We start from the raw sequence: 27,593 nt of genomic DNA on the forward strand, positions 1-27,593 counted from the left end.
GCAGATATCAAGGTATCATTTTATTCAGCTTCCTAAGACCTACATGCTCATATAGATGGCATTGAAGGGTTGATCATACTGACAGATTCCCTTTAACGAACTGTTATTCAGTAATAATATATTTTCAATAGTTGATATAATTTAAAAGGTAAAAAAAAAGTCAGTCTCCATTAAAAAAAATTAAAAATAATAGACCCTATTATAGTGATTGTGGTCCACATGGTGCGGTTTGCATCCATCATAGGACGGATGCGTTTTTTGCATGGTGTAACTTTTTTCCTTTTCCTATAATTGAAAACCAGTTTGAACCTCGACTAAACTGGAAGGAATTTTCAGACCGTGAAAGAGTTTAACACAATCCTCGAAAAACCAAGAAAATGTAACCAACGAAGTGTAATTAGCTAAAAAAATGGTTTCAGTCGGACAGGTTTTGGCACAGAGGTAAAGCCTTCTAAACAGGGGAAGGGAATGACAGTAATTAGCAGGAGGTGGGAGATTTCTTCAGCCGGAGCCTCTGATCCTATTCAGTTCTATGAGCAGAGCCAAGAATAATTCATCTTGACAAAAATATCATTCCCCGCAGAGAGGTCTAATTGATTTCAGTTCAGTATTCCATGGGTAGATTTGCTTGTATTTCATTTCTCCTGCATGAAAGGCTCTGCTCAGTCATGAGTGTTTGCTTAGGCTAATATTCCGCCGCTGTTGATGAGATTGCATTAAGTCATTGAAGAGATTGCTTCCCAGGAGCTGCGCTCAGTAATAGGGGGACAGCAGTGCAGAGATCAGACCACTATTACCTTGCATTTAATTGGCATACATCCACAGCTGGAAAGTCTGCCATACTAAGAGACCGGTATTAATCTGAAAATTGGATTTTTTTTTAACCTGATTATAGTATAATCTTCTTAAAGTGAACCTGTCACTGGATCAAGGTTTGCTTAGTAGCATTCAAATATATATCATATTCCAGTATAGTGCCCAAAAAGTACCTGGTGGGCAAATAGGACAATCGTGCCTAATAACCCCTTGCTAATTCCTCAGGGGCAGGACCATGTTTACTTTGTGGATGGGAGGGCTCATAAAAGCATCAACTTCCACCCCTCATTTATAGCACTGCTGACTTCTAATGTGGGTCTTTGGACCCCCTAACTTATTAACTTATACTGTAATGAGCATTAATCAAGTGCTCCAATTAGTATTTCATTAGGTGAGTGGAAGGGGAAGGCAGTTAGCTTATATTATTTGGAGGCTGCGTCTAGATATTTTTTATTTTTTTTTCTAGAAAATTACTCTATAATTCAAGTCATGCTTTTATCCCAACATTTGCAGCACCAAAGATTGACAACTGACCGATGTAGGAGTGGGAACCCACCCAGTGACGACAGCAGCTTCAGTATTCCTAAGCATAGAAAGTGTCATGATCCAGACCGGGTTTTGAGTCCTGTTTTCCTTTTTTCCCGGTCTGGCCATGTCAAGAGTTAACCTTTTTTTAGCCTCTGTCTGGGTTCAGGTTGGCTATTTATCGTCGCTGCTTCCTGCAGGCTATGTCAGTTATAGTTTTTGCCTAGTGCTGCTGTAGCTGACTCTGATTGCTCTGATTGGTCCTGCTGCATTTGCTGTCTGAACCCGTGTCTCTGTTTTCCCTTGTTCCCGTCTTGACTCAGTGTTTCCCTTTAATGTGCCGATTCCCTGGTTTTGACTTGTATCCTGACCTGTTTCTATCCTTTTTCTTTTGGCTTATCCGCTCTTGACCATTACGGACCCCCTGGCTTGTCTCTGACCGTGAGTTTGCCTATTCCTTTGTTACGGCGCTACAGTCTAGGATTTGACCTGGCTTGTTTGACTATTCTGCTGCCACCTGTAATAGCCTCATCGCTGCACTGCAGGTCAGCTCTGTTTAAGGTGCAGACCTGCTTCCTTTCTACTGCCACTTAGTAGAAACAGTAAGATGTTGAAACCTTCACATACATGATGATGCTTTAGAGCGCCCATTACTGTGCATAATACACAGTGATACCAAAATAATTTATGAAATATATTCAATAAATGATTGCCTATTCAACCAATCTGCCCTCCCTATAAGAATAAGTTACCCATGCTCAGTGCATTTAAGAGGATTTCTGCTTAAGACCTTTTTAATAAAAGGGTCCGCTCATCATCAAGGACAGTATCTGTCCTCTATGGTGCAAATGGCAAGAAGTATTCAATTTCCCTGCAATGCCCCCACTGGCGAAATTGGGCATTACACAATGTCTATTCACATCAATGAGTTGCCTGTTTAATGCAGAACTGGACGGAGAGGAAGACACTCTTTGTAAATGCCAAGTGATAAGGATCCTAAAGAGACTACCCCCCATCTATTAAACTGGACAACCCCTTTAATTGACTTTAATTTATCTTGCCCATGTAAAGGACACTTGTTTTCCATTGAGGATCTTGAACGTGTATATTATTATTATTATTATTATTATTATTATTTCATATCAACTTGATAAAATGTTTCATGACCCTTAAAAGACTTAAAACCTATAAAATGCAGGAAAGAGATGACATTGTAATTAACCGACAAATCGCTAAAAGAAAAAAAATCAGATTTGCAGCTTTTCACATAATGTAACCACTCAGCGCAGGGAATGTATTTTTCCTAATAGCAGCTTTGCATTTACCTCTGGCTAAAACAAGTCATTCATAGCGCAGGGTGATCCATCGCAGCAGCGGCCAGAACATAATTATGGAGATATTCCCACCTTCTCTTAGGCAAATTATTATGCAGAGAAACCTTTGAAAAAAAGTAGAGAAGGACAAAAAATATTCACGTGGAATGGAAAAACGGACAATATATAAACCTCCCAATGTGAAATATTAAATTGTAACTCCACTTATTGGGAGCAGAATAAAATTGCATTGAAATGCCTCTTCTAATTAATTAAATGCAATTAGATTGAATTTGCAGTGTTGCGAGTGCAGTCAATTGTGATGTACTGAGCATGTGCAGGATCTGGAAAGAGGCGGGGTCAGCAGATTTACACTCCCTCTTCCTGGAAATAGCAGAAACTCAGCAGTATAAAATAGCAACACATTTACTAATATGTTCTTTTTACAGAAAGTTCTTCTGAAAGCAAACAAAGATAATTAAAATGATATCTGACTCTTTTGAGTAAGCATTGCCTCTGAACTGCTCCAGCATAGCTATTAACATAGTCGTGATTCTGGCTGGAAGTGAAGGCAATTTAACATCAGGACAAGGTAATTTGTATAAGTGTATGACACAGAGGACACAATTACACTCACTAAAAGAGTCAATTAGGGGTTTGAAAGTAGGGGCGCATTCAGTAGAGCCGAGAGGGGTCACTGAACAGTCAGCTGCAGTTGTGCTCAGTGATTCAGCAGATGTCCTAATCCATACGATACCTTACCTGGAGATACATTCCCATGACCGGATAGTTACACCGCGCGATATGGATAGGGAAATGTTGCTATTTTAAAGGTATCAGCTATAGAAGAGCTAAAGGATTTGTAAGGAATCAAAAATGTTCAAAATTTCAGATTTGGAAAAAATATGAATTTTGGGGGGATTCAATTCACATCAACCATGTTCCTGGATTCTTTATAGGTTTGGGAACAAGTTAAAAAAAAAATATTATACTCATCTGTCCTAGGATCGCCCCTCACCTGTCCTAGGAGCGAACCTCTCCTGTCCTCGGATCGCCTTCGCCTGTCCTCAGATTGCCAGTCACCTTTCCTCCGATCACCCCTCGCCTGTCCTGGGATCACCCCTTGCCTGTCCTCAGATCACCACTCGCTTGTCCAGGGATCATCCCTCGCCTGTCCTGGGATCGCCCCTCGCCTGTCTTAGGATCGCCCCTCGCCTGTCCTGGGATCGCCCCTCGCCTGTTCTGGGATCGCCCCTCACCTGTTCTGGGATGGCCCCTCGCCTGTCCTGGTATCACCCCTCGCCTGTCCTGGGATCGCCCCTCGCCTGTTCTGGGATCGCCCTCGCCTGTTCTGGGATCGCTCCTCGCCTGTCATGGGATCGCCCCTCGCCTGTCATGGGATCGCCCCTCGATTGTCCTGGGATTGCCCCTCGCCTGTCATGGGATCGCCCCTTGATTGTCCTGGGATCACCCCTCGCCTGTTCTGGGATCGCCCCTCGCCTGTTCTAGGACCGCCCCTCACCTGTCCAGGGATCGCCCCTCACCTGTCCTGGGATCGCCCCTCGCCTGTCCTGGGATCGCCCCTCGCCTGTCATGGGATCGCCCCTCGCCTGTTCTGGAATCACCCCTCGCCTGTCCTGGGATCGCCCCTCGCCTGTTCTAGGACCGCCCCTCACCTGTCCAGGGATCGCCCCTCACCTGTCCTGGGATCGCCCCTCGCCTGTCCTGGGATCGCCCCTCGATTGTCCTGGGATCGCCCCTCGCCTGTTCTGGAATCACCCCTCGCCTGTCCTGGGATCGCCCCTCGCCTGTCCTGGGATCGCCCCTCGCCTGTTCTGGAATCACCCCTCGCCTGTCCTGGGATCGCCCCTCGCCTGTTCTGGAATCACCCCTCGCCTGTCCTGGGATCGCCCCTCGCCTGTCCTGGGATCGCCCCTCGCCTGTTCTGGGATCGCCCCTCGCCTGTCCTGGGATCGCCCCTCGCCTGTCCTAGGATCGCCCCTCGCCTGTCCTGGGATCGCCCCTCGCCTGTTCTGGGATGGCCCCTCGTCTGTTCTGAGATGGCCCCTCGCCTGTCCTGGGATTGCCACTCGCCTGTCCAGGGATCGCCCCTCGTCTGTTCTGGGATCGCCCCTCGCTTGTTCTGGGATCACGCTCGCCTGTTCTTGGATCGCTCCTCGCCTGTCATGGGATTGCCCCTCAATTGTCCTGGGATTGCCCCTCGTCCGTCCTAGGTTCCCTCCCCTCATCTGTCCTGGGATTGTCCCTCGGCTGTGCTAGGTTCGCCCCTCACCTGTGCTAGGATCACCCCTCACCTGGTAAGGGATTGAGCCCGAGACAGGTGAGTATAACATTTTACTATTTTTAACCCCTTTCCAGCCCTCTGATTATTGTGCATTGGCTCCGGAGAAACCTCGGAGCACAATAAATGAAAATCAGGGCACTTCTCATTTCGGCTAAATCTAATCTCCTGGCAGATTCCAGCAAGTCTGTCTGAAATTAATTTTGGGAGATTAACTCATATCTGGCAGCACTCCATAAGGTGTCATCCTTTCCTCCAAAGAGAGAGAAAAACCTTCTGAATATATCACTTTATTTGGGTAAATCCAAACTGAAGAGAGAAACCTGATTTTTTTTTTTTTTTCCTGCAGATTCTCGCAGCAGCACAGGTGGATAAATTCCTACAACTCTCATCCGCACGCTATTGTCTTTTTCCGTAAGTAAATTTAGCTGCTCTAGATTTTATTTTTTCAATCTACATCTTGACTATTTATTTCTGTTACAGATTTCACTGCAAACAACGTAGCGGAGATGAAATCTGCATTGAATCAGTGACAAAATCCATAGATGCAGATTTCTAGATTTGCATTTTCTGTGGAATCCACATCTGATTTGCATTGGGAAAAATCTGCTCCTTCCGTACACAATTCCCCTAACGTCAGAACTATAAAATGTCACTAAGGCATTTTCCAAATGCTCCTTTAGGATGTATGGGCATCAAAGCCCAGCTCCGGAGCCTCTGATACAGTTTTTTTTTCAATGGGGCCCATATGCAAAATTTCCCAGTAATAAACTGATCACTAGGGGACACAAAAGCCCGACCGTCTCTAATAAACCGCCTCTAAGCATCATAGCCAGGCAGGTAAGTCCATGTGCCGCCCTGACACCCCAGGTGATCCGGATGGCCACACTTTGCCCACAGCTGAACGATGGAACAGATTAGGTTATAAGTGACAGATTAGATACAGTTCACACAGACACAAATCTCATGCAGGTATGAAAATAAACTATATATATATATATAGATACGTCCAATTTACATGTGTATATATCTCCATCTGAGAATAATAATATGTATTCTAACATCTGATATTTGCTCTATAGACTTTATACCATAATATTCCAAGGAAAATAGAATTCCACACCGGTACGGAACTAAGGGAAGACTTACTGACACAGACTTGTTACATTGTATCACTGGTGGCCACGTTTTCTGCTGCTCTTCTTTACACATGCAGGTGGAGCAGACTTTGGTTTCTCATTTTGCGCAGCTCTGTCACTCTACAATATGTTATCTAAAGGTTACATGGGACTGCATGTAATTTTTTTTTTTACATTATCTTGTTTGCCTTGTTGTATAGTTGCACTGATTCTGAGTTCCAGTCTGTGTTATACTCCGGAGATGGCTGAACAGCTTTGCGGGTTGGTATTGGAAACAGTCAGCAAACTTGTGAGATACCTGAGCTAAGGTATTGTAATCCAGGAGCAGATAGTTATTAGCACATAACATTATCATAACGGTGTGGTATAAAGATGACGCGTTACACTTACACTGGATCAGTGGAGACACTGAACAAGCTGGGAATGTTGGTAGATTTAAGCTCTGAAGATTGCAAAATTGTAAATGCGGCTCTGAAGTATTAAACAGGATATAACTCAGGATCAGAACAGGATAAGTAATGTATGTACATAGTGACTGCACCAGCAGAATAGTGAGTGCAGCTCTGGGGTATAATACAGGATGTAACTCAGGATCAGTAATGTATGTACATAGTGACTGCACCAGCAGAATAGTGAGTGCAGCTATGGGGTATAATACAGGATGTAACTCAGGATCAGTAATGTAATGTATGTACACAGTGATTGCACCAGCAGAATAGTGAGTGCAGCTCTGGGGTATAATACAGGATGTAACTCAGGATCAGTAATGTAATGTATGTACACAGTGACTGCACCAGCAGAATAGTGAGTGCAGCTCTGGGGTATAATACAGGATGTAACTCAGGATCAGTAATGAAATGTATGTACACAGTGACTGCACCAGCAGAATAGTGAGTGCAGCTCTGGGGTATAATACAGGATGTAACTCAGGATCAGTAATGTAATATATGTACACAGTGACTGCACCAGCAGAATAGTGAGTGCAGCTCTGGGGTATAATACAGGATGTAACTCAGGATCAGTAATGTAATGTATGTACACAGTGATTGCACCAGCAGAATAGTGAGTGCAGCTCTGGGGTATAATACAGGATGTAACTCAGGATCAGTAATGTAATGTATGTACACAGTGACTGCACCAGCAGAATAGTGAGTGCAGCTCTGGGGTATAATACAGGATGTAACTCAGGATCAGTAATGAAATGTATGTACACAGTGACTGCACCAGCAGAATAGTGAGTGCAGCTCTGGGGTATAATACAGGATGTAACTCAGGATCAGTAATGTAATGTATGTACACAGTGATTGCACCAGCAGAATAGTGAGTGCAGCTCTGGGGTATAATACAGGATGTAACTCAGGATCAGTAATGTAATGTATGTACACAGTGACTGCACCAGCAGAATAGTGAGTGCAGCTCTGGGGTATAATACAGGATGTAACTCAGGATCAGTAATGTCATGTATGTACACAGTGACTGCACCAGCATAATAGTGAGTGCAGCTCTGGGGTATAATACAGGATGTAACTCAGGATCAGTAATGTAATGTATGTACACAGTGACTGCACCAGCAGAATAGTGAGTGCAGCTCTGGAGTATAATACAGGATGTAACTCAGGATCAGTAATGTAATGTATGTACACAGTGACTGCACCAGCAGAATAGTGAGTGCAGCTCTGGAGTATAATACAGGATGTAACTCAGGATCAGTAATGTAAATGTATGTACACAGTGACTGCACCAGCAGAATAGTGAGTGCAGCTGTGGGGTATAATACAGGGTGTAACTCAGGATCAGTAATGTAATGTATGTACACAGTGACTGCACCAGCAGAATAGTGAGTGCAGCTCTGGGGTATAATTAAGAATCAGTAATTCAATGTATTTACCAAGTTACTTGGCAGTGTTCAGAGCTTGATATAGTAAGTTCACCTGCAGTCCCGTGTAAAACCATATATAAAGCATTATTTGTTACATGAACAGAGCTCCGCCATAGAGTTAAGTGACCAGTACAGCTCTGCTACATCTGGATTGTCGTAGATCAGTGAGTGACATAATCTACCTTTCTTGTGCCTTCAGTATAAGTGAATGAAAATTTAACGAACATTACAACAAACAAGACATAAAATGAGGCCAAGTTCTCCATGGAGTGTAAGCCATATACAGTGGTGAATGCTCCCAGCCGGGGAACGTGTCATTTCATCCTCACATCTGAGGTTCTGAGGAGTCGGAGGAGGAGGTTGTGTTTTCCATCAGTATCGGAAGCTTATTAATTATGGACAGGTGACATCTCGTGTTGTTTTTTGCAGGAACAGTCCTGTCACTCGGTGCGGGTGATGAAAGTGCAACGTGCCTGCAACCTCCAGCACGGAAGAGGCAAAAGTGGAAGCATGGAAGCCGCGACAATGTTCACTATGTAATCACATGCATCTCCTACCACTGATCACTGACGCCCCCATTGCTACATCAGGAGGGGGCCGGGGGCCAAGACCCCACTCTACGACATGACATCAACCTGGGAGATGACAAGAGGGGCCCCAAGTACCAAGTGCCCCCTCTCCCCAATACTATGGTGCCATTATCAGTCATTAGGGGTCTGTTATATCTGAATTATTAGGGGTCACAATATATATCAGTGAGTTTGGGGGCCACTTACCATATATTAGTAATTAGGCATTTAGGTATAAATCAAAGATTTGGGTCTAGTTCTAATTTAATATCTTGGGGTCATTTACCATACATTAATGATATGGGGTCACTTCCCATATATCGATTATTAAGGGTCTAGTTATATATTAGGCAATTGTGACTCGCCTCTCATATATCAGTGATTAGGGGTGTACTTATATATTAATGAGTTGGGGGTCACTCCTCATATGATAGTGATTAAGGATCTAGATATATAATAGCGAGTTGGGGTCACTTTTGTATATATCAATGGTTAGGGGTCTAGTTATATATGAATAGGTCAGGGTGTCATTTCTCATGCATTTATGATTAGGGGTCACTTCCCATAGATCCCTAATTTGGGGTAATTTGAAGGTCTGGCTTCTACATATAATACCACCAGTAAATCTGGGGTCAGAGTATACACTTTGTATATTTGTCTATGGGAAGGCGGCAATTGATAAGTTAATATATCAGTCAATTTGGATCAATAAGAAAAATCCGTATCTTGGGTGAGGGGCGCACTTCATATTTATGCATTTATAGGGGGTCTGAGCATTAATTCACAAAGTTACTGGAATCATGCGCTTAGAAACAAAACAGCCACAATGTGTGCCGTCGTCTCCCGTTTTCAGCGGCGCTCCACTCCTCTTCTGCACTACATGACTTGAAATCAGACTCTCCAGATCACATTGGGGTTTATGTGGGGAGCGGAAGTCATTATTACAACGTAAGAATATGGAATCTTAATCCCCGTGTGAGCCGGCAAAGACAAGCAGCTCTCAGAGGGGCCAGAAGTGGAGCGGAGCTGTGCTGAAAACTGGGTAAGACGACAATCGGTACATTTTCTAATGCACCTGCACTACATTGCAGACATAAGTAAATGCTTTTTTGCTTTTGTAAAGGCCAAATTGCACTGTACAGTTGCATCAATAAGATGGGGTCAGGTTATATGTATGTGTAATAAATAAATAGATAATCTCAATTAAGTCTAGGTTTACTTTCAAGGGGTTTTGTCATCATTAACATCATTATGACATCACAAAAAAGTGACCATTTTACAAGTAAGAAGATCAGAAAGTTGGGGGTCAGTCAACTTGTATCATTGACTTGGGGGGGACATTACATAAGAATAGGATACTGTGACCAAATCAAGCCTGGTATAGATGATCCCCAAAAGGGCACCCTCTTTTCCTTCACGAATATTTGCTCCTTGCTTGGATTTGTAACGATGAAGTCTACAGACATTTTGCTGGTCAAACACTATTTTTGGTCATTTCATGAGATTGAATCCATTGACTTTGGTCGCCCCACCGCCCTCTCACTAGTATCTGCTGCTAGAAATCGAACAATTCCCGGTGGAGCCACTTGAACCTCGATCCAACCGTCATCTGTATAGGTCAAGACGTTATTTACACACACACATATGGCTTGGTACAGGAGAAAGATGTCCATAAACATTAATATAACTATATATATAATATATAGACAGAGCTGACTGCTATTTGTTTTCTTCAAGGAATAACACGCAGAATATATTATAGAAAGACGACAGAAAGGGATCGGGGTCGGGGAGGTCAATACTAAACACCACATCAAAGAACGGGATCTACTACTAGGTGCACATATCGGAGCGACTATAGAAAATTAGGCACAAACTATATAATGGCTTCTAGGAATAGGGGGTCGAGAAATGGATGAAAAGAGTAAAGTGAAGAATGCGTGAATGTGCCAGCTCGGAATATTCAGAACCGTGTCATGGAAGACATAGGATTAGCACTTGGCAAATCAAGAAAAATGGTTGTCCATTGCAAACCATCTGTGCTGCTGCAGGCAAAATTAAGGTTTTTTTTTACATTTTATTGGGTAATCACAGAGCATCCATTGGTTTTAATGGGTGCACATTGGTTTTACTAGGCATCCAGTAGTTGCAATGCACATACATTGGATTTAGTGGATGCATTTTTATTTCAATGGGCATCTACAAGTATCATTTGACAACCATTAGTTTTGTTGGATGTCCATTGGGTTCGATAAGTGTCCACTGGTTTTAATGGACCCTCATTGGTTTTATTAGGCATATATTTGGCTTATGGGACATCTACTACTGGTTTCAATGAGCATCCACTGATGTCTTCAGATATCACATGGTTTCAATGGGTATCATGGCTGTCTATTAATTTTATTGGATGTTTATACATTTCATTGGACATCCATTGGTTTCAATAGACTTATATTGAATTAGTGAGTCTCAGTTGGTTTTATTGGCCATCTATTGTATTCAGTGGGCATCCATTGGTCTTATCGAATGTCTGCTGGTATACTGAACACCTACTGGTTTCAGTGGGTGTCAACTGGTTTCATTGGACATCTAATAAATCCAATGGGCATCCAACAAGTTCAATAAACAAAGAGCCCTTTTAGATGGATGTGACAGTATTATTTAATATAGTGGGGTGCCAACAAAGGGATCCCATCTATTACCTCAACATGCCCTCCTAAGAATATATAATAGGCTGTCTTTACACGACAACCATCGTTAAAGGATGAATCATTATAAAGTCCAATTAAGTCAGTCTGGGTCTATCGTTGTGATACATTTATATTAATTTCCTCCAGCTATAACATGGGGATTGGGGTTGAATTAGATTAATTATTAACCCATATTATGTGCAATAAACTGAACGTTCGTCAACGGTGACCATTATTTGATGGCTTGCTAGAGGCGAAAGGGCAATTTTACTTTGCATAGTAAACAGGAAAGACCCTGCAAAGAGGAACGACAGGAAGAAATCCAAAATACTAATAGTTGCATGTATATACAGCAAGAAGGAAAGAGTAATGTAAGGTTCAACATAAAAAGATGTTGGGATTTCCAACATTTCTTTTAATAGACATTTGATTCTTTTAGTTATTTAGGCATTAAAGGGTCATTCCACTCACCAATAATTAGTTCAGTAGCAAATAAACAAACTGATATGCAAAGTTTAGAGATGGAAGACGCAATTATAGGCAAAGTCATTGCTTTATTATTATTGGTCAGAAGAATGACCCGAAGAGGTGGTGGAGGAGCTAATATTGAGCTAAATCGCCCCAGAAAGGACAATTCAATAAATGTTTGGTCCATGCTAAGACTAATAAGTTCCTTGCCTTGGCCGCACTGTAGACCGGGTCTAAGTTTTTACATATAGCAATTTTGGAGAAAGTCACTTTAACTTTTGTGCTATGAGAAGTTTTTGGACCTGTCTATAATGTTTTTTTTATCGTATTTTCAAGTCACAAGTAGAAGTAAACCAACATCAACTGGACTCATTTAGATTTTTAAAGATGTTTTCTTGTTCCACTAATTGACTTCCTTAGATAATTTCTTAGACTCTATCTCCATTCATCTGATGGCCCCTAATGGCAGATCTACAAGACATTATGTTCTTGAAGAACTTTCCTAATTTTGACTTGAGGAAGCCACTCAGATGAGCATGAAAACATCATTCATCCACTTATCGTTAACAATCCTAATGGATTCCTCGATTGACCCGACGAGAAAGTTGACCTGTTGAAGCCACCATTATGAATAGTGGTCTATCTCCAAGAACTCTAACCCAGCCCAGTTTCCTACCGTAACATATGACTTGGCCCTGTATCTCCACACATCTGAAGATCTGAAACCAGACCAGAACCATTCTGGGCTAGTAGGAAAGGTGCGTTTTTGTGTGTTACCCATTGACGATGGACTAAATAACGGATGTTCTTCGCTTTACAATGAAATGGTTCACACTCTATACAATACTCTTATATCATGGCAGGAACAACTACTATAAAATAATATTACTTACTGCAGCTGGACAATCATCGTCAGAGGCACTGCTGATATTTGGCAGTCAAACAAAAGGCTGTGGACACTATAGAGAAGCAACAAATGTGCAAGGCGGTCAGTTTAGGTGTTGGCTACAGCATGCAACAAGGGATCCTACTGTTTATCTAAGAGGCCACCTGCGCTGTCGGCTACGGGAGAAGACGACGGATGTTATGAGGAATGTGGGGAGCCTGTACGACAGAGGTACAGACACCATATGTACTAGCATTGTGTTCCTAGCTCCATATCCTTAGGAGGAAGCTTCAGGCCAAGTGAAGAGGTGCCCAGTGGGTCAATCATGTTCTTGTAACGTTCTCCACGGTGTTTTGACAAGAACGGACCCCAATCTGGCTGCGGAGAGCAGATCAGCTTCAGCCTCTGCAAGGTGAGAACAAAAAGGGTCAGGTTAGTAAAGAGTAAAATGATGGTAAATTTAGGTAACTTATCATACAAGCTTCTCCAAAGTCAAGAAAATGGTCTTCTAGAGGGGTGGTCTTCTCAGAGAAGGAGATCTAGAAGAACTGGAAATTCACACCAGAAAGACTTGTCTAGATTAGGGGAGCTGTTCCCAAAAAGGTGGAAAGATTTCACTGTATACTTGTAATCTCCCGTAGGGTTAAGAAAGGGCTGGAAGAAGACCATTGTTGAGTCATCTCCATCCATTGTGTGACTATTCTAGGGTATTTTGCTTTTGTAATAACTCGATCACGAAAATTTGCAGCTTATCGTTACATTTACAATCCAAGACTCAATGGAAATATTTTACTCAATGGCCGCTAAATATTTTCTAACACTAATCCGAAATCTAAGAGTACGGGGGCCTCAATTGTCCACCACTTCCCTTCACCACCATAGCACCCATTTGCTCCCGCCACCACCAAACTTCCACCTTTTAGGTTGATGCCAGAATAAATCCATTGACTTTGTTGGACATTGTTGACTTTAGTTGGCATCCATTAGTTTTCTTGGAAGCCCATTGGTTTCATTGGACATTTCCAGGTCTCACTGGGTATCAGTTGGTTTCAATCCAATGAGATCGACGAACAATGGAAGAGCAAAGAGCCTCATTTCATAAACAACTTAATACAAGAAAGTCCTAATAAGAGAACCCCAAAATTAAAATAGGGCCCCATTTCTTGGGGTGAGTTTTAATTGGCCAATAAATTTATATATCACGTCCATAGTTGACTTTGGCCATTTGCCTACTCTACCTCCATATTGGTTCTTATGCCAGTTTTGGCTTCCCGCGCCTCCTGAGCTCCATAGCATTGGTGTTATCTGTCTCTGTGGGGGTAGTAGTACAGCAATAGGGGTAGTAGTCTAAACTCGGCTCTTAAGAAGATAACCACGTTCTAGAATCAGTAATAAGTCAATGATACATCACTGGGCCACCAGCAGACCGCGTCCATCCCAGAGGAACCTCAGTGAAATCTATTAGATCTGATTTCCGATTCTTATCCAAAGCTTCACATCCACTTTTTCCTTAATTACGGAATCCAGTAGCCTGGGCAGTGGGGGCTTCAAAGTAATTGAATCAGTGTTTCTGATAATCCCCCGATGTATACAAACCCAGCTAACTAAGAAAACTGAGATTCTAATTATCTGCGAATGATCGTTCTCCGCCGAGGTGCTCGCGAACGAAGAACGTCCTCAATGTCTGCTGCGGATTAATCAGGGGAGGAGGCGTCATAGACAGAACAATTATCGGTTTATTCACTATTAAAATAAATTGAGCTTCTAATGTCGTTATTTTTAATCTCTGCTAAATTGCCATTTTGACTCCTCGACCTCCCAAGTGAAAAGCGGTAAACGCGATGTATTGGGCTGGGGACGGTGCGCTTGGCGAGGTGCGCGGCCATGACAAAGTGCGCTGTAATCTTTTTATAATCCAGCTGTTCTCTGCCTATCGGAAGCCACAAGCTCATTTTATGTTTGTCTTGCAATGGGCAGAAGAAGTAATCGGTATTTAGTATGCAAAACCTTAGCGCGGCTAATGATGGAGCCGCTACCTCGATAAAGCTGCCCGGCGCCAGATGCATTTTGATGACAAACATGATCGGAATCCAGATGACGGAGCAGGCCAGCATCAGCCACGCGAGGACCATGGACCACGTGGGGTAGTGATAGCTGCCATAAGTCATGGGCTCCCACTGGTAGAAGCTGAAGCACAGAATGAACTGAAAGAGAAAGAGGGAGAACCATCAGATGGCGACACATTGTAACGCAGACCTGCGAGGGGCGAATAACGCGGATTTATTCTAGTGTAGAATTCTGCTGCACTGAAAGCCCACGCCACAAAGAGTCACCTCTTATCATGGCCACTAGGGGCACTGTTCTGTCCAATCAATAAAGCCAGCATATGCATCTCCTGAAATACTCTGCACTGCCAGCATCTGTGACCTCCCACAAGGTCAGTAGACTACATTCCTTAAATACTCTGTGTTCTTCATATCGACTGCTCCCACCACAGTATTATTCACCCATCCTTAAATACTCTGCGCTGCTGGAAGACTCTGCTACTTTTACTAGCTTTCTCTCACTCTATGACTTTCCACCAGGTCACTGCGCTTCTCTCCTGAAATACTCTGCACTACTGTGAGACATTGCTCTTTCCATCATATAACCAGTTGCAGCGAGGAGCTCCATTGTGTCTATATGACAACACTTTCTGACCCTGCACGCCATTGGTTACAATGCATATTCTTATTGTAACCATCAAGCCCAACTTTCATCTATAAGGTCTGTCGGTCTATGATAACAGTGAGCTACCAGAGTACAGGGCCAGGAAGTGTTGTCATAGGGACGCAGCAGACTTGTAACTTCAGATATTCGCAATCTATTTAATATTTGATTTCAAGCTTCAGAGGAGGATATTAAACAGAGATTAAATTCATTTGTGACATATAAATGTTTAGGTACAGAATTAATTGTAAGCAATGTATAGCGGTATTATAATGCTATTTGTCGTGTGTTATAAAGCTATGTACGATATATATCGTCCGCTCAGCACATCACATTGATCTCTTTCGTCTTTCATCTTTCTATATACCTTTATTGGTTTTGATCAGGACTGGAGTTGAAATCCTTAATTATTGAAGCAATCGAGGAGCAGACATTGTAAATGCAGAGAGATAGATACAGTATACAGTCTGCATGGTGACATACTGATGGATACTATGTATTTGTGATTGCTCTTTGCTGACACCCAGTGTCTGAAAGTAGGAACTACACCCACCTCAAACATCTGTAAAAGCAGCACTTGGAAGGTGCTGCTTCTCCTTGCAGCCTCCTCTATAGGGACTCATACTGGTGATGCTCCACTGGCAAAAATCTGCAGATGAGCTCTCAGTGGCACCAGAAACACAGTTTTCTTCTAGTTAAATTTAATTTGCAGTAAAATGGAAGATGCTGGTTATTACTAGTTTATACATCATCACTCAGATTTTTTTTGTGTATTGTTCATTTGCTTTCTAAATGCAAAGTTAAGCAACTTTATAAATAGTCTTTGTTAAATTTTTTCTACCATTTTGATGCTGCATAGTGTCTATAACTCCTTTATCTAGCTACGTGATCAGAAAAAATATTGCAAATCCATCAGAGCTCCAGGTTATGATGCCTAGATCTACTCCCCCTACCTTCCATCAGTGTTAAAGGAAATAGCTGCATGCAGGAGGTGGAACATAGATCTCCACACTGTGGACAGGGAAGAAAGCATTAACAGTGTCATGGAGGGCAGAGAAAACAGGCTATAGATAAGGAGGAAAGCAGAAGAAAAGGAAATAAGTGCCTGATAGAAACTGTCCTGATATATGAGCCAATGTAATCATCAGCATTCTGGATACACAGACAGACTTCACATCCAGCCTTTATTGCTGGGAGAGACACTCCCAGAAGAGAAGCCCAAAACTTGGATCAGGCTACAAGCTACATATCAAGGGGTCTGAAAATGAATGAAGATTGGAAACCGCTAACATATGTAAAGATCTTTCTATATATAGCTCTACTTTAATGCATAATGTCTATTTGAACTCTTAACATGTTTTAGAACATAAATCCTCAGATAACGTGTAGATCTGAGTTGGTTTATGAGAAATCGCTCCTGTCAAACCAATCTAATCAGTTTTTATGAAGAGGTAAGCTATAGACTGGACCACGGTGAGTCATTGGACGTGGTATATCTCGATTTTTCCAAAGCGTTTGATACCGTGCCGCACAAGAGGTTGGTACACAAAATGAGAATGCTTGGTCTGGGGGAAAATGTGTGTAAATGGGTTAGTAACTGGCTTAGTGATAGAAAGCAGAGGGTGGTTATAAATGGTATAGTCTCTAACTGGGTCGCTGTGACCAGTGGGGTACCGCAGGGGTCAGTATTGGGACCTGTTCTCTTCAACATATTCATTAATGATCTGGTAGAAGGTTTACACAGTAAAATATCGATATTTGCAGATGATACAAAACTATGTAAAGCAGTTAATACAAGAGAAGATAGTATTCTGCTACAGATGGATCTGGATAAGTTGGAAACTTGGGCTGAAAGGTGGCAGATGAGGTTTAACAATGATAAATGTAAGGTTATACACATGGGAAGAGGGAATCAATATCACCATTACACACTGAACGGGAAACCACTGGGTAAATCTGACAGGGAGAAGGACTTGGGGATCCTAGTTAATGATAAACTTACCTGGAGCAGCCAGTGCCAGGCAGCAGCTGCCAAGGCAAACAGGATCATGGGGTGCATTAAAAGAGGTCTGGATACACATGATGAGAGCATTATACTGCCTCTGTACAAATCCCTAGTTAGACCGCACATGGAGTACTGTGTCCAGTTTTGGGCACCGGTGCTCAGGAAGGATATAATGGAACTAGAGAGAGTACAAAGGAGGGCAACAAAATTAATAAAGGGGATGGGAGAACTACAATACCCAGATAGATTAGCGAAATTAGGATTATTTAGTCTAGAAAAAAGACGACTGAGGGGCGATCTAATAACCATGTATAAGTATATAAGGGGACAATACAAATATCTCGCTGAGGATCTGTTTATACCAAGGAAGGTGACGGGCACAAGGGGGCATTCTTTGCGTCTGGAGGAGAGAAGGTTTTTCCACCAACATAGAAGAGGATTCTTTACTGTTAGGGCAGTGAGAATCTGGAATTGCTTGCCTGAGGAGGTGGTGATGGCGAACTCAGTCGAGGGGTTCAAGAGAGGCCTGGATGTCTTCCTGGAGCAGAACAATATTGTATCATACAATTATTAGGTTCTGTAGAAGGACGTAGATCTGGGGATTTATTATGATGGAATATAGGCTGAACTGGATGGACAAATGTCTTTTTTCGGCCTTACTAACTATGTTACTATGTTACTAGATAACGTGCATAAGTCTATGTGGTTGGTGAAATTACTGGTGATGGAGGGGGTACAATAAGATTGTATTTGCTCTTAAATTTGGACCATTATGCTATTCACCAGCAATAAAAATCCAGCATATGACATAACAAGGGGTCTCCCGCCTGTAAATCCACCTTCATGGATGTAAAAGGAGTGACAAAGCATTTTGGCGCCATCTTGTGGTCAGAGCAGCAATGACATATTGTACTTGCAGCACAGGCAGACCCCATATGTAGGATTTAAGAAGTCGCAGGACAGGCTTATTCCATACCGAACCACCTCCTCCCGCCCCTGTCAGACATTGCACGGCATAAGTCACCCTATAGGTCTTCATTATACAGTCATTAGCATTTTGCTATTGTGTGAAAATCAATATCTAGAGGTTCTTCGGTGCAGCTGCTTCAGTCTTCGGTATTTAGAATCTGGACTTTTTATTTTTATGGATTTTGGCTGGAGAGCAAATAACATATTAGCGCTGTATCCTCGTCTGTTGTGCAGGGACAGTACTTATTGTGCTGTATACAATGGAGGACTTGTCAGTCAATAGTTGTTGCAATTTTATTTTCCTCCAGATACAATATCTGTGTCTGTGTGGGCTGTAGAGATGCCGTACATGTGGGTGCTGCATGCACACAAAAAGTGTGTTGTATGTGTGCTATATGTATATGATGTGTATGTGGGCTGTATATGTATAATGTGTATGTGTGCTGTATGTGTACAATGTGTATGTGTGCTGCATGTGTATAATGTGTATGTGTGATGTATGTGTATAATACGTATATGTGCTGTATGTGGGCTGTGGAGATGCCGTACATGTGGGTGCTGCATGTGCACAAAAAGTGTGTTGTATGTGTGCTATATGTATATGATGTGTATGTGCGCTGTATGTGTATGTGTATATATATATGTGCTAAAAGTGTATGATGTGTGTGCTGTATCAGTATAATGTGTATGTGTGATGTGTGTGTATGTGTGCAGTATGTGTATGATGTGTATGTGTATATATATGTGTGCTATATGTATATAATGTGTGCTGTATGTGTATGATGTGTATGTGTATATAAATGTGTATGATGTGTGTGATGTATGTGTATATATGTGCTAAATGTGTAGGATGTGTATGTGTGCTGTATCTGTATAATGTGTATGTGTGATGTATGTGTATATATGTGCTAAATGTGTAGGATATGTATGTGTGCTGTATCTGTATAATGTGTATGTGTGATGTATGTGTATAATATGTATGGGTGCTTTATGTGTATGATGTGTATGTGTATATATATGTGTGCTACATGTATATAATGTGTGCTGTATGTGTATGATGTGTATGTGTATATAAATGTGTATGATGTGTGTGATGTATGTGTATATATGTGCTAAATGTGTAGGATGTGTATGTGTGCTGTATCTGTATAATGTGTATGTGTGATGTATGTGTATATATGTGCTAAATGTGTAGGATATGTATGTGTGCTGTATCTGTATAATGTGTATGTGTGATGTATGTGTATAATATGTATGGGTGCTTTATGTGTATGATGTGCATGTGTTGTATGTGTATAAATATGTGCTGTATGTGTATGATGTGTATATATGTGCTGTATGTGAATGATGTGTATGTGTGATACATGTGTATATTGTGAGGCAGTGACCGGTGTCACAGGTAGGGGTCGCTGTGTGTTCTCCCCAGGTTGTGCATGGAGGCGTATGAAGGCCATAGGAGTGCATGGCAGTCACGGGCGTAGCGGTGGCTGCAACGCACAATAGAAATAATAAAAGTAGGTGTTGGTCTCGGACATGTTAGTGTCCAAGGCAGATGTAGGGAAAACCTGCTCTGGGATATTGTGTTTTGACACTGACTGCAGTATGTTGGTGTTGCAGTCCATTTCATTCCCGACCCAGGCTTTCCATGTGGCTAAAGGCCACAGGTTTCTATGTTACAAGTCCTGTAGTATAGGGTGGGGGTGTGTCAGGTCGAGCCTGTGTTAGGGTCAGAGTCAGTGTCTGGCTGGTGTTTGGAGGAGAGCAAGAGGCTCTGCAGAGCTTTGTCGGTGTGCGGTGACACAGGACAGAGCGGAGCCAAACAGCCAGGGGAGCTGAGACGCCTGGCATCCACAGCTAACACAGCGCTGCAGTCACCCATGGGAACTGGTCAGAGGATGTCCAGCACGTTTAGTGGCCGCAAACCAATGGAGTAAAGTTGTGAGTAAAAGCTGTAAGAGACTTTGATACGGCGCGTGGTCGCCCACGGAAATTGGACACAGGGAAATACAGCGTGTTTAGGGACTGTGATTTAAAGTTGTATACTATGTAGTGCTATGGACTGGTGTGAACTGAACACTAATGAGATGCACTTGTATGAATTTGAGCTTTAATACTGTGAGGATAACACATTAACGAGACCTTTGTGTTTGAATTTTGTGGGTCACTGCCTCTTCACTGCGTAGCGGTGCACTACATATGACCGGAGAATGTGGGCCAGTGTGAACTGAGGCATACCGCAAAGTGTGCTGCATAGCATTGTGCAAGTCTGCTGGAAATATGGGGGAGCTTTTGAAACAGGTGGTCATCATTCAGCAGCAGGAGCTGCAGTTCCAGCAGCAAGAGGCGCTGCAGTTCCAGGGGCAGCAGCAAGAGGCGCTGCAGTTGCAATGGAAGCAGCAGAGAATGTGGGAGATGATCTTGCAGCAGATTGTGCCAGGCGAAGAACTGGAAGATGTTGAGATACCTGCCATAGGGGTCACCAAATTAGGGACAGAGTGTAATCATGATAGATTTCCCCTAAAGGTATTGGCAGGAGAGGCTGAAAATGTTGTTTCGGGCGGGGATGTTGCAGGGCTATGCGGATGCCCTATCTTGCGCCCATGTGGGGTGGCAAGTGTTCAACCCCACAGGTATGAACAGGGGAGGGGGATATCTGAGGCAGTGTTGGGTATATATATGTGTTGATGTGTATGATATGTATGCGTGTTGTATATGTAAGATGTGTATGTGTGCTGTATGTATATGACATGTTTATGTATATATACTGTATGTGCTGCATGTGTATGATGTGAATGTGTGCTGTATATGTATGATGTGTATGTTTATGATGTGTAAATGTGTATGTATGTGTATATATATATATATATGTGTGTGTATATATATATGTGTGTGTATATATATATGTGTGTGTATATATATATATATATATATATATATATGTGTGTATATATATATATATATATATATATATATATATATATATATATATATATATATATATATATATATATATATATATATATATATATATATATATATATATTGAGCGAATATACTCGTTGCTCGGGTTTTCCAGAGCAAGCTCGGGTGTCCTCCGAGTATTTGTTACTTGTTCGGAGATTTAGTTTTCATCGCCGCAGCTGAATGATTAACAGCTACTAGACAGGCTGAATACATGTGGGGATTCCCTAGCAACCAGGCAACCCCCACATGTACTCATGCTGACTAGTAGCTGTAAATCGTTCAGCTGCGGCGATGAAAACTAAATCTCCAAACAAGTAACAAATACTCGGAGATCACCCGAGCAACGAGTACACTCGCTCATCACTAATACATATATAAGTGCTGTATGTGTATTTGTATACATGTATGTTGTATGCTGTTATGTGTATGTGTGCTGTATGCGTATTATGTCTGTGTGATCTATTTGTATGTGTGATGCATGTGAATGATGGATATGTGTGCTGCATGTGTATGATGAGTAAAGAGCAAAGAGTTTGTATGTTCTCTCCGTGTTTGCGTGGGTTTCCTCCGGGCACTCCGGTTTCCTCCCATATTCCAAAGACATACTGATAGGGAATTTAGATTGTGAGCTCCATCGGGGACAGCGATGATAATGTGTGCAAACTGTAAAGCGCTGCGGAATATGTTAGCGCTATATAAAAATAAAGATTATTATTATTATTATTATTATATTATTATGAGTATGTGTGCTGTATGTGTATATATATATGTGCTGCATGTGTATGATGCATATGTGTGCTCCATGTGTATGATGTGCGTGTGTATATATGTGCTGTATGTGTATGATGAGTCACAGTCCCTATGTCCACCTCTCGTGGACTATTCTCTCTAGCCTACCGTAGTTACAGTCCCTATGTCCGGCACTCACGGACTATTCTCTCTCTCCTCCCCGAAGTCGCCCACACCTGATGAAGGCGCATACATTGCCAAAAAGCTTTGTGAGTAGAATGACCATGTAAAGAAGTTTCTTTTCAACCTATAACAAGTGTCTGTCTTGATCTGAGCACCCTAATTAGCCATACCTTTCCTTCCTTGCGGTCCCTATGTCCGGCACTCACGGTCTATTCTCTCCCTCCTCCCCAGAGTCGTGGTCCCTATGTCCTGCACTCATGGACTATTCTCTCCCTCCTCCCCGGAGTTGTGGTCCCTATGTCCTGCACTCATGGACTATTCTCTCCCTCATCCCCAGAGTTACGGTCACTATGTCCTGCACTCATGGACTATTCTCTCCCTCCTGCCCAGAGTTGTGGTCCCTATGTCCTGCACTCATGGACTATTCTCTCCCTCGTCCCCGGAGTCGCGGTCCCTATGTCCTGCACTCATGGACTATTCTCTCCCTCCTCCCCGGAGTCGTGGTCCCTATGTCCTGCACTTATGGACTATTCTCTCCCTCATCCCCAGAGTTACGGTCACTATGTCCTGCACTCATGGACTATTCTCTCCCTCCTGCCCAGAGTTGTGGTCCCTATGTCCTGCACTCATGGACTATTCTCTCCCTCCTCCCCGGAGTTGTGGTCCCTATGTCTTGCACTCATGGACTATTCTCTCCCTCCTCCCCTGAGTCGTGGTCCCTATGTCCTGTACTCATGGACTATTCTCTCCCTCATCCCCAGAGTTACGGTCACTATGTCCTGAACTCATGGACTATTCTCTCCCTCCTGTCCAGAGTTGTGGTCCCTATGTCCTGCACTCATGGACTATTCTCTCCCTCCTCCCCGGAGTTGTGGTCCCTATGTCCTGCACTCATGGACTATTTTCTCCCTCCTCCCCGCCGGAGTCGTGGTCCCTATGTCCTGCACTCATAGACTATTCTCTCCCTCCTCCCTGGAGTCGTGGTCCCTATGTCCGGCCCTCATGGACTATTCTCTCCCTCATCCCCAGAGTTACAGTCACTATGTCCTGCACTCATGGACTATTCTCTCCCTCATCCCCAGAGTTACGGTCACTATGTCCTGCACTCATAGACTATTCTCTCCCTCCTGCCCAGAGTTGTGGTCCCTATGTCCTGCACTCATGGACTATTCTCTCCCTCCTGCCCAGAGTTGTGGTCACTATGTCCTGCACTCATGGACTATTCTCTCCCTCCTGCCCAGAGTTGTGGTCCCTATGTCCTGCACTCATGGACTATTCTCTCCCTCCTCCCCGGAGTTGTGGTCCCTATGTCCTGCACTCATGGACTATTCTCTCCCTCCTCCCCGGAGTCGTGGTCCCTATGTCCTGCACTCATAGACTATTCTCTCCCTCCTCCCCGGAGTCGTGGTCCCTATGTCCTGCACTCATAGACTATTCTCTCCCTCCTCCCTGGAGTCGTGGTCCCTATGTCCGGCCCTCATGGACTATTCTTTCCCTCATCCCCAGAGTTACAGTCACTATGTCCTGCACTCATGGACTATTCTCTCCCTCATCCCCAGAGTTACGGTCACTATGTCCTGCACTCATGGACTATTCTCTCCCTCCTCCCCGGAGTCGTGGTCCCTATGTCCTGCACTCATAGACTATTCTCTCCCTCCTCCCCGGAGTCGTGGTCCCTGTGTCCTGCACTCACGGTCTATTCTCTCCCTCCTCCCCAGAGTCGCGGTCCTTTTGTCCGGCACTCATGGTCTATTCTCACCCTCCTCCCCGGAGTTGTGGTCCCTATGTCCGGCACCTAAGCGCTATATTATACCCCAATGTAAAAAGTTCTATTAACTCTCCTTACAGTTAGAATAGTCGGTGTGACGAAGGCCCAGCAAATCTTCCAGAAGCGATTGGGCTGGAATCCAATCATCATCTCTATATCTTCACAGAATCTCTGCAGACCTGCGGGCACAAGCAAAAGGCAAAGGTTCATGTTAGACCCAAAATATCCAATGTATGTAGCAAAGTCTGCAGCAGTACGAGCCCCTGCGGGAGCGCCTGCCCCAGCCACAGCGTTATGTTATTACTATTAATATTATTCAGACCGAAGTGGGAGCAGAAAGTCTTCATGTGCCGAGATGGGAGATTGACGGGAAAAGTCACTTTTTTTGTGCATACTGGATTCATTACCATCAGGAAAACTGGGAGAATGTAACATCGCCATCTAGTGGTCATTATAGAGAATGCAATTCTGCCATAATATGTCCCCATTGTCTCACTGTACATTATAACATTTCTCAGTCTCAATGATATGGCAGTAATGATCTACAGTAACATTGATTAGGACTAGAATTAATAGGAATTATGTCCAGATATTCTGGATTAATGTACGGTCATGGGATTACATGAGTCGGTGTTTATGTGTTGGGTGTCGGTGACCAAAATCTACTACTATAATGGAGGTCATTATCATGGCATTTTCCTAATTAATTATTTCAGCTCAGTCTTTTGGTTTTCTTTTCTGGAAATTTCCAGGTCTGCTCTGGATTATCAGATTTTCTTGATTTTAACACTTCTTGTCATGTGTTTCGCACTGTTCAGCTTTGTCACAGGTTAATTGTATATATCCACATGAATGTCCATATTTCACCTAGTGATTGTGAGTGTATGTTGCCCCCAATTCTGTCAATTCCCCCCCAAATCTCCATGATGTCTTACATGAAGTAGTTGTTAGGCCGACAGCTATTTCTCCCAACTTTCTCATATATGTGATTATTGCTAGGATGGGTGTTTGTGTTTCCAATGGGCAGAGAGGAAAGAGCCGCAGTCAGACTGCACTGGTATCAGCAAATCTCCCCCGGAGACGAAAGGATCAGGGGGTTAAATTTCAGCTGCAGGATCCTTCTATTCCCCAACATTATCTGTCAGGGGAGAGTCAGAAGCTGTTAGGAAAATTTGCCATTCTGGACTGTAGGAAAGCAGAGTGGCAACCTGTATGGGAGCTGAAATGGTGGTCAGACAGCATTTACACAGGGGCTTAAAGGGGTTCTCCAGGACTAGGGATGTTTTATCAGTTATGGTCTGGTCTGATGCATCATCCTTATGATTTACTCAGCTATAGTGGCACTTCCAGAGGCGTAACCTGAAATTCTGGAACCCAACATGGCATAAACACAGTTTTTTGTTTTTTTTTGTGGTGCGCTTTTGTGCAATAATACTATGATTTTATCAGTTCAAGCAAAGTGGATACCATTTCATGAAAACCTATGCCCATGGTGCTTTGAACTGTGAGTAGTAATGAATGAGCGTGCTCAGAAAAGGTGTTATCTGAGCATGCTCAGGATTTTGGTGTAGACACCTGCAAAAAAGAAAAGAAAATTTGTACACTTGGGGCAACACAGCCTTTGGGCAGCGCCAGACAACGTAGTAGTAAAGGCAGTGATGACAAAGTAACAAAAACACGTGTTTGACTGAATGCAGTTTTAGCATAGAAAGTGCAATTTTTGCATCTTGCTCATCATTGGTGTTCCACTTGATTACAATTGACCCAATTCAATTTCGGTAGTTTGTTTGTGCAAAATATGCGCGCTTCTTTTGACCCAATCGATTGTGTCATGTCCGTGTCACCGCTGCTGTCTATCCTGATTATTAACGCACAAGGACTCGACTCTTTCCATAAATCACCACTAGGTGGCAGCACAGAAGGGCGACACCAGCTACCTCCGTACGTCACTAATTCTTCAAGTAAAACTTTTTAAAATCAACTAAAAACTTGTCTTATTGTTAATGTCTTCATGTAATTCAGGTTTAATTTGTGTAAATCAGCTTGTTGCAGAGTCTCCTGGCGTCTGATCCTTCACTCGCTCAGTAACACATATGTGTTATGATGGCTTTAATGTTCCTCCTGGGAGCAGTAAACTGAAAATGGCGCCGTCTTTAACACAAGTGAAGATCGTAAAATTAAAATAGCAGCAATTCAAGATGCAAACTGTTTCCAGCTATTTATGAAGAGACTCCCAGATGGGCGCCAGCATCATCATCCTGGTATCCGGCCATAAAAAGAATTGCGTGTGTATAACAAATCCAAGATATGGCCCCAAGACGAGCGCCACCTCCTAAATGCTTCTCTGTACACGGAATAATAATGTAGAGATTAACAGAGCAACTCAAAACCCTACCGATAATAACATGAACGGTACAAAAAATAGGAGCAAAGTGCTGAACAAATGGCTCAATAGTAGTGATGAGTGAGCATGCTCGGATAAGGTGTTATCTGAACATGCTCGGGTGCTAACCAAGTGACTTCGGCGTGCTCAAAAAATATGTTCAAGTCCCTGCGGCTGCATGTCTAGCGGCTGTTCAACAGAGTCCACGTGGCTCCATGTCTTGCGGCTGTTTGACACAGTCCCTGCAGCTCCATGTCTTGAGGCTGTTCGACAAGGTCCCCGCAGCTCCATGTCTTGAAGCTGTTTGACACAGTCCCCGCGGCTCCATATCTTGTGACTGTTCGACAGAGTCACCGTGACTCCATGTCTCACGGGCAGCAAGAAGAATACACAAAGAACCCATGCTTTTTTGTGTAAATGGGACAACCAGGATAGGACTCATCACTGGAGCCAAAAAAGTTGGCCAACGAGAACATCTTTGCAACCTGGACTTAAGAACATAGTTGCAGAACGTATAGTTGACTGTTATGAAGGCAATCCAGTGACACAGTGTGCCAGCAATCAGAGCACATACAGTGATCTGACAATAACCCAAAAACAATAGAACGAGCTCTGAGACGTGGAATCTCTGTAGACCGCAATACCTGAACCTAACCTAAACACAACTAAAGGCAGCTGTGGATTGCGCCTGACACTACCTATGCAACTCGGCACAGCCTGAGGAGCTGACTAGCCTGAAGATAGAAAAACAAGCCTGACTTGCCTCAGAGAAATACCCCAAAGGAAAAGGCAGCCCCCCACATATAATGACTGTTAGCAAGATGAAAAGACAAACGTAGGGATGAAATAGATTCAGCAAAGTGAGGCCCGATATTCTAGATAGAGCGAGGATAGCAAAGAGAACTTTGCAGTCTACAAAAAACCCTAAAGCAAAAAACCACGCAAAGGGGGCAAAAAGACCCACCGTGCCGAACTAACGGCACGGCGGTACACCCTTTGCGTCTCAGAGCTTCCAGCAAAACGAAATGACAAGCTGGACAGAAAAAGTAGCAACAAAAGCAAAAAGCACTTATCTAAGCAGAGCAGCAGGCCACAGGAAAGATCCAGAAGCTCAGATCCAACACTGGAACATTGACAAGGAGCAAGGAAGACAGAATCAGGTGGAGTTAAATAACAAAGCAGCCAACGAGCTCACCAGAACACCTGAGGGAGGAAGCTCAGAAGCTGCAGTACCACTTGTGACCACAGGAGTGAATTCAGCCACAGAATTCACAACAGTTGACCCCATTAAAGTTC

General features: G+C 43.2%; 1 protein-coding gene and 1 long non-coding RNA gene across 2 annotated transcripts in view; one reads left to right on the top strand and one right to left on the bottom strand.

The window, feature by feature from the left end:
* The window catches only part of LOC138648893 (uncharacterized), a 97,379-nt gene extending 88,869 nt beyond the window's left edge, over window positions 1-8,510 (top strand). The window contains exons 2-3 of the long non-coding RNA XR_011315215.1: window positions 5,306-5,370; window positions 8,404-8,510. This is a non-coding gene — a long non-coding RNA (uncharacterized lncRNA). The remainder of the gene's footprint in view (window positions 1-5,305; window positions 5,371-8,403) is intronic.
* Window positions 8,511-10,625: 2,115 nt separating this feature from the next.
* The window catches only part of SLC6A5 (solute carrier family 6 member 5), a 58,920-nt gene continuing 41,952 nt past the window's right edge, over window positions 10,626-27,593 (bottom strand). Inside the window, exons 13-15 of the mRNA XM_069738867.1 lie at window positions 23,993-24,093; window positions 14,624-14,791; window positions 10,626-12,992 (exon numbers count right to left, since the gene is read on the bottom strand). Coding sequence (XP_069594968.1) covers window positions 12,837-12,992; window positions 14,624-14,791; window positions 23,993-24,093 — 425 coding nt within the window. The 3' untranslated portion in view covers window positions 10,626-12,836. The remainder of the gene's footprint in view (window positions 12,993-14,623; window positions 14,792-23,992; window positions 24,094-27,593) is intronic.

The sequence above is a fragment of the Ranitomeya imitator genome, chromosome 9 (genome assembly GCF_032444005.1).
Source record: "Ranitomeya imitator isolate aRanImi1 chromosome 9, aRanImi1.pri, whole genome shotgun sequence".
NCBI lineage: Eukaryota > Metazoa > Chordata > Amphibia > Anura > Dendrobatidae > Ranitomeya > Ranitomeya imitator.